The 8,371-nt window shown below is 33.3% G+C and overlaps 1 protein-coding gene across 2 annotated transcripts; it reads left to right on the forward strand.

Moving 5' to 3' along the window:
* The first annotated feature begins 233 nt into the window (after nucleotides 1-233).
* LOC111903486 (histone-lysine N-methyltransferase ATXR2) lies at nucleotides 234-4,211 on the forward strand. Of its 2 annotated transcripts, none has more exons than XM_052770409.1 (15): nucleotides 234-417; nucleotides 510-585; nucleotides 901-986; nucleotides 1,092-1,390; nucleotides 1,590-1,702; nucleotides 1,787-1,818; nucleotides 2,014-2,165; nucleotides 2,394-2,481; nucleotides 2,605-2,653; nucleotides 2,905-2,959; nucleotides 3,114-3,183; nucleotides 3,268-3,337; nucleotides 3,476-3,552; nucleotides 3,799-3,855; nucleotides 3,992-4,211. In XM_052770409.1, the coding sequence occupies exons 1-15, from the start codon at nucleotides 334-336 to the stop codon at nucleotides 4,100-4,102; spliced, it is 1,419 nt and encodes a 472-aa protein (XP_052626369.1). In that variant the 5' UTR covers nucleotides 234-333; the 3' UTR covers nucleotides 4,103-4,211. The 2 variants fall into 2 exon arrangements, with proteins under 2 accessions (XP_052626369.1, XP_052626370.1); XM_052770410.1 differs by having other exon boundaries at nucleotides 234-411; nucleotides 504-585.
* Nucleotides 4,212-8,371: the final 4,160 nt, after the last annotated feature.

Genomic DNA, 8,371 nt, shown 5'->3' on the forward strand with positions numbered 1-8,371 from the left:
TACTATAAAATGACAAATGTCAAAACTCATGAACAATTGACATGTGACAAAATTGATCTTAATTTATTATAGTAGATGAAGTTTAACAACCACACGTAGCCTGGGACATGAATTTAAATGAAAAATAAAAACCATAAATGTAGGATTTTAACCTATGGACTAAATATACAGATTATAAAGTACTCGAGGGACTATTTATGTAAAGTCATTGGCTTTTTTCCATTGTTATTGGGAATTTGGGAGGTAGAAGAACGGCATACTTTATTCTATAGCCGTTCTCCGCAGAGTCGAGCCTCGAGTATTCAAGAAACGCGTTACAGAAGCCCATTAGCAATGGAGGTCGTTTGCCCCATAGATGCTCAATTCTCTGAGCAAATCGCCGTTCTACTCGAACCACCTTCACCCCTTCAAGTCCAGGCAATCTTTCTCTCTTTTTCTCTCTCTGACTTATTTATCTCTCTCGATAATTACCATATGAGAATGTAATTTGTGAACTTGATAAGCTGCAGGAGTATTTCGATGAACTTATAACGAGTAAACAATGTAATGGGATTCAAGTCAAACCAACCAATGACTATGGAAAAGGTACCCTTCCTCTTGCTTTTGGCGGAAACAAAAAATGACAGCTTTTTAATCTTTAAGCATTTGTTAAAACCATCTAGGAAGAACGTAGATTAGTATTTTTATTATGTATGTATGGTAAGGATGTTTGTCTTAAAAAAGATGATGATAACAAGCAAGGGAGAGCTATTTCATTCTTTTGCACACCACCTGTTTGATATATTGCATGCGAGAGATGAATTGTCATCTTTGTAATTATGTATCAAACTCAACAAACCCTAAACTATTGGTTGTTAATTATTTGCAATATAACATTCTGAAAATCGGAAAAACTTACAGGCGTTTATGCTGACATGGAGTTTGAAGAAGACGACCTTGTTTTGAAAGATCAAATGCTTTTCGGTGTGCAGCATTCCTCAAATAAGGTTCCCACTCATTTCTTTCTTTGTTTTTGAACAAATTATGTTTTTTTTTTTGAAAACTTTACATTACCAATCCTTTCTCTTGGCTTTGACATTACTTTCTTGCAGATTGATTGTCTTGTATGTAGTTTCTGCTTCCGATTTATTGGGTCAATAGAACTCCAAATTGGGAGGAAGCTCTATCTTCAGGGTTTAGGGAGCCCAAAAGATTGTTTTGATTTAGCATCCAAAGATCAGATAGAGTTTCAACATTGTTCTTCTACCACATCAAGAAATAGATTTCAGCTTCCTAATGAAAGTATAGAGTCACTAATGCATGAGAACTTGGCATTGCCATATTCAAAGAAATTTCCATTGCCTTCTGTTATCGATTGCCTTGGGGGATGTAAAGAAGCTTACTACTGTAGGTGAGTATCCTAATAGCTTTTCTTGCCTTTTATTTTTATTCTTAATTAATCATCCATCAATTTTTCTCTTTTTTGAATGTTAGAAACATAGTTACAGAAGTCAAACCAGAATTGATTGATGCTTCAATTCAAATTAGATAATTTGATTGATTGTGTTAACTAACACTTAGATGACATGAAATATTTCAATTATTTGTAGCAAATCTTGTGCACATGCTGATTGGGAGTTATGCCATTCTATACTTTGTACTGGAGATGGGTCAAAATCGTTGTCCAAAAAGGCACTTTCAAGATTTATAGAACATGCTAATGGTAAGGTTGAAATGTTATAGCCATCTACACATATATTTTCCTTTTTTACCCCTCAATTTCTAAGCTTTTCTCTTTTTCTGTCAGAGACAAATGACATTTTTCTTCTTGCTGCCAAGGTAAATTCTTTTAAACCTCATCTTTTCACTTTTCTTCCCTTTTATTTTTGGCTAAATGCAAGAAATAACAACCATTCATCTAAACCCTTTGTCCATCTAAAATGATATAGATTTTGAAAGATCAAGGCTTTAGGACATATACTGACAAAATATGATTAACAAAATAGATTTTTTTTTTTTTGCTTCCATTTTCAGGCCATTTCTTCCACAATCTTAAAGTACAGGAAGTTAAAAGTAGCACACAATAAAGAGAAAGAGAAGAATCACATTGCTGAAGTTTTAGGCAACCACAATTTTTCTCTTCTTTTCAAGGCTTGGAAGCCTTTATCAATGGGATACAAGAGGAGGTATATATATATATATATATATATATATATATATATATATATATATATATATATCTTTTTTGATGATAAAAATACCTATCACTACATTACACGTGTGAATATGCAACAACTCTTTTAGGCCATTTTCATCAATGCAATAACAAAATCCTTTTATTTCTACCATGTTACATTCATTTTTTTTTTCTTATTAAGAGATTGTATTTTAAAAAAAAATATTTCCAAATGTAGGTGGTGGGAGTGTATTGCATTGCCTGATGATGTTGATGCTTGTGATGAAGCTGCATTTAGAATGCAAATAAGGCAGCTGGCATTTGAGGTCAGTAATAAGATATTATTATTATTATATTATAAAAATAAGTAGAATCAGAAGTTTTGTAAACTTTGTATTGCTGTTGCTTATGTGGTCAAAACTCTAATCATTACTTTGACTTTTTTTTAGTCACTGGAGCTTTTAAAGGAAGCAATTATCAACGAGGAATGTTTGCCATGTATCCTGGACACATGCTTAAATTTATCATATTTTTGATGAGGGTAAAATGACTGAAAAGCCCTTGTTTGTTTTTACATATTTACATAATTATGTAAATATTTCTCACTTTATAACATGTTCCCAAAAGAAAGTAACATTGGTAACTTTAAGGGCTAAATTGAAGAAAAAGCAACCTACTTCCATTAACAAAATTATATTGTTAAAACTGAGTATACTTTTCAAAGTAGAATATGCCTTAATCTTATTCAGTGTTCTCCCTAGAAATCTATGGGCATATTATTGGCATGTTTGAGCTGAATAACCTGTAAGCTTTTCATTCATTCACCTGTCTTTCTTTCTATTACAATTTAATTATGCATTTATATTTGGAAGATTGCAATTTTCAGAAACTTTTAATATCATCAATATATGCATTATCATGAATGTGACATTGGCTTTTGTATATATGAATATGATAGTGATTTGGTTGTAGCATCTCCAGTGGAGGATTACTTTTTATACATAGATGATCTACCAGAACCTGAAAAGGTTAGAATCAGATTAAAACAATATATTTAACTTTTTTTTTTAAAAAAAAAAAAAAAATTATATATATCTTCATATTTTTTGCAGAAAGAAGTTGATGAAATTACACAGCCTTTTCTTGATGCTCTTGGGGAGGACTATTCTGTTTGCTGCCAAGGTAATATTATTATGTGTAATAACAACATACTTTTATTTATTTTCTATATTTTTCCATAAGTATTAATATAATCATGCTATGTGAATTTTTTTTTCCTATTACTGAAAAAAGTTGATTTGCAAATTTTTAATTTGTCAGGCACAGCATTTTTCCCACTGCAAAGCTGTATGAACCATTCGTGTTGTCCCACTGCTAAAGCTTTTAAACGTGATGAGGTACCTACATTTTTTTTAATTATTATTATTATTATTATTATATATGATTGCAAAAAAGTATTTATTAAGTGCAAGATATGACAATGTACTTCCATTGATTTGTTTATTTGTTTCTTCCTATTGATTTGTTTATTTGTTTATTATGATGTCATAATAAGAAAAAAGATTAATATAAAATGTTTTTTTTTTTTTTGAAAGAAATGAAAGTTGGATGCTAATATTTTCTCCTTCACTACAAAATTGCAGGACAGAGATGGCCAAGCAACCATACTAGCATCTAGACCTATTAAAAAAGGAGAAGAGGTTATTTATTATTATTGTTATTATTATTATTATGATTTTTTCCAAACTAAATGCAAAAAATCTGATTATACTATCATACATTTGTCTATTTAGTTGTAATACAACTGTGGATTTAACCTTTTTTTGAAAATTTCAGATTACCATATCATACATAGATGAAGACCTTCCTTTTAATGAGAGACAGGCATTGCTTGCAGACTACGGGTTTAGATGCAAATGCCTCAAATGTATTCAAGAAGAAACATAATAATTCTTCCCTTTTCTATTAATATATATATATTTTTAGGATCTACCGATTTTGGACACTTATAATTAATTATTTTGTTTCAATAATCAACTTTTATGAATTTGTGCAACTATTTTTTTTACTATTTTATGCAACTGTCATCACTTATGAATCCATAACATATTCCCGTTGATTTTGAATATTTTGGTCTTGAAATGAAACATCGTTGGATATTTCCTATAAAAACTGCTTTATTGCATAAATTGATAAAAGGTTAAAATGTTGCGTACTTGCGTTAATAAAATCATATAGTCCGAAATAAAATTATGTTTATTACGAGTATAGATTTGAACTGTGGTGTATATAAATGAAAGCTTGTTGCTAGTTAGTTTGTATATAATATGTAAGTTCTTATTTTTCAAACTAAATTTTTTATTTTTAAAAGATAATATTTTATTAAAAACGTTTTTTTAAGATAAGGAAAACTATTGTTTGAAAATCAAGATACAAATATCCAAATCAGAGTATATAAAATAAAACATGCATATGTCTCAAATCTTAATGTCAATACATGTGTACAGTCAAATCATGTCCTTTACACGATTTGATGAAATACCTAAAAAACATTTAATCTACAATTATAAGTCCAAGCTTAGTGAGTTCTCCAAAATATCATATACCACAAATATATATACAATGCATACAAGTAAGGGCTTTCAGCTCCTGTGCCGATCCATTTGGGTATCTTTGGTTCTCAGCTCCACAGTGCTGATCCACCATTACCCCCTTAGTATCTTGACTCTCAGCTCAACTCGTACTATGTATCTTAGTATCTAGGCTCTCAACTCCCGTGCGGATATGCCTTCAACTCCAAACAAAATATATCACATAACAAACAAACAATAATAAAACATACAACATGCAAAAGACTTCACTAGCCTACTTGCCTAATCAACATACTACAACATCTCTCTCCCATATCATACAAACGATATATATTGTATACATAATATAGTGATGAAACTCACCTATTGAAACCAGAAATCACAACTGCACGTGAATAAATGTAAAAGCTGTAACGCCCGCAATTTCGGCTAGACGTTTAGAGTATAATAATTATTATTATACATTTTAATGAACAATTAAAATATTTGATTAGGATAATTGTTCTTCATGAGTTTCGAGATAATAAATAATTATCATATACACGTTAAGTGGACAAATATTATGATTATATAATATTTGTAGAAAACCTTAATATAAAATTTATCGTTGAAGCGATAAAATAAAGATTAAAAACAAAAGATTATTTAGGAAACATAATCTTAAAGAAAGTTGTTGTAGATGTAATGACAATTCTGTTGATATAAAGAACGATCAAATCTGACTTCGTATGAGGAAGTTATGATTTATCTAAGTTTCATATTCAAACTGATACGACAACGTGTGCCATAAAAAGTGAATCGGAGATAGGTTGCTTATTAACCTCAGTGATCTAAACGTAGTACTTGTAATTAGGAATGCGTGCATATAAAGAATGCCTAAATTTGACTTCATATTAGGAAGTTATGATTTTTCGAAGTTTCGAGTGCGACATAGTACAACAGTGTGCGACACAATACAATCGAGTGCGACACAGTACAACTAGTCTCTCTACGTAGTTTACACGCTCGTCGAACTGAATGTCATCCAATGGGACCACCATTGTATTATCCAACAAGCACTTCTAAAGTTGAGAAACATGGAAAGTGCTATAAATCTGGATCAAATCCTCATGCAGATCTAACCGATAGGCCACCTTACCCACCTTGGCCACTACTCGAAAAGGTCTGATGAACCGGGGGCCCAACTTGCCTTGCTTCCTGAAGTGTATAACACCCTTCTAGGGCGATACCTTTATTAGAACCATACCTCCAACCTAAAAATCCAACTCAGACTGTCGCCTATCCATGTAACTCTTATATCGACTCTATGTTGATTGTAACCAATGTTTGATCTGTTGGATAAGCTCCATCTTCTGGAGCACTGCCTTAATGCTCCCTATGATCCTATGGCCAACCTCTCCCTAACAAATAGAAGTTTGACAACTCCTCCCATAAAGAAGCTCATAAGGAGGTGCGTCGATGCTGGAATGATAGTTGTTGTTGTATGAAAACTCAACTAAAGGAATGTAGGAGTTCCAGCTCCCACCAAAATCAATAACACATGCTCTTAAGATATCCTCAAGTGTCTAAATAGTCTGCTTACTCTGCCCATCTGTTTACGGGTGATAAGCAGTGCTGAAGTGCAACCTAGTGCCCAACTCCTCATGAAACCTCTTCTAAAACTGGAAGTGAATCAGACATCTCAATCATATATATGGGAAACTGGCACATCATGGGGAGCAAAGATCTCTAAGACATAGATATCGGCAAAAAAAATCATGTGTATAACATGTTTGTGTCTGAACTCAAACTAAGGAATTGATAGAATCTTTAAAAAAAAACAATTTTCTAAATGGTTTTTTTACGATAAAAGGGGGTGTGATGTATGCAATCAACCAAGCTCAAGTAAAGGATTCCTAAAATAATCATACATGTGGATATGCTATATGTTTTATAGTATTATATGCATGCTAGAAGTTGGAATAAGGACCCGCTCATGGATGCATGCTAGAATGCCTCTTTAGGAGATATGTCTTTTTATGCCTGATATGTGAAATGTTAGAGTGCATGATAGTGGGTAAGCTAAGGATTTTCAGGAACTACATGATAGAATTTCCTGATCTTTATGATGCCTTATTGCCAGTCGTCTTTGCTGCTCGAATTTCGTTTTCTTTGTTCTATGTGAGACGTATATTGATGTTAATTAACTATTAAGCGAATACGTTCGGTTACATGCCAAAAAGATTAAATAGTTTTAGAATGTTTCATTTAGCTCTATTGTGCAACTCTTGTCTGAGTCTAATTGTTGTAGGGCAGGATCTTTCAGTCAAAAGATTGTTTAATCTTTGTTACATGTAATTGTATTTGTAAGATAGTTAATCGATATTGGTAAAAGTTTCCTTTACAGATGAGCAGGGTGAGGTAGGGTTCCTAGTGGATTAGGAACGGTATTAGAACATGCTTAGAAGGAATGTGGAATTCTAGGAGAGCCCGAGAAGTGCCTTAGTATGGTGTTTGGTGCAAGGATCTATGTGAATGGTCCTAGTGAAGTGACTTAGAGGATCCAGGATGGTTCTTAAGAAAAGTACAGATAGGCGTGGAAGGTAGTATTGGGCCTAGACTATTGGGAGCACATGATCCATACTCGAATTGAGGAAATTCATGGAGATTCTAAGGAGTTGGTTGAGGGTAGATAACATGGTTTGGCACCATGATTTGTTGCAATATTTTCGTATTTATTGGTCTTTTGGTTATGGTTGTCTAGGATGAAAACAAGTCTGGTATCTGTTCGGGTCCTAGTGGTCGTGGCAATTGGGATCTGAAGGATGCAATCTGTATGAGTTAGTTGACCTTAAGGTATCGAAGACCTTGTTCAAAGTAGTTCCAGTTTGAGTTGTGAGACTCATGTAGGAGGTGAATGTAATGACCGACCCGAGGATTGCAACCTAAGAATGGGTGGTCAGATGATAGATTAGGACGTCATTCTCTACAACAGGGCTATGTTCTTCTAGATTCCCGTGTTTGAGGATAAGGGGGGATTAGATGTGTGTTATACGATAGATAGAAGAAAGGGAAGGTGTTCTCCATATCATTTTATGCTGCAAGGAGGTATCGTTTTATTTGTGGTGAATCGTTTCTGTATATTAACAAGGGAATGTTTGAGACTCGACTATTCTCTTAGTTCGGTGGCCTACGTGAAGACCATGTCGCAAGTCGGTTATGTGATGATTGTGAAAATCGGGCTTATTCGAGGAGGATCAAAATGTTTATGATTCGGAAGGGAGAGTTTTGTTGATATGCTGAGTTAATGGAGAGATTATTTGAGTACCTATAAGGGATTCTTGAACTTCAGAGGAGGATAAGGTTGTGGACAAATTCTTATAATGTAAGTTTTGGTTGCAAAAAGTTCGGTTCGTAAGGTGGGTCGTTAATCTAATGGTATTATGATTGACTTTGCTAAGATTGAGGTGATGATGCTGGGAAGAGTTTATGGGGCCTCCATATGAGGTTCATGGTTCCTTCATGATTGTATGGTCATTATCCGAAGGACCGTCATATTTTATGTTGCATTCTGAGAGTCAAGGTTGGTATGTATCTGGTCGAGCCGATCTAAGGATCTGACGGGGTAAACGTTAGTCAATGATGG

The sequence above is a fragment of the Lactuca sativa genome, chromosome 4 (assembly GCF_002870075.4).
Source record: "Lactuca sativa cultivar Salinas chromosome 4, Lsat_Salinas_v11, whole genome shotgun sequence".
Classification (NCBI taxonomy): Eukaryota; Viridiplantae; Streptophyta; class Magnoliopsida; order Asterales; family Asteraceae; genus Lactuca; species Lactuca sativa.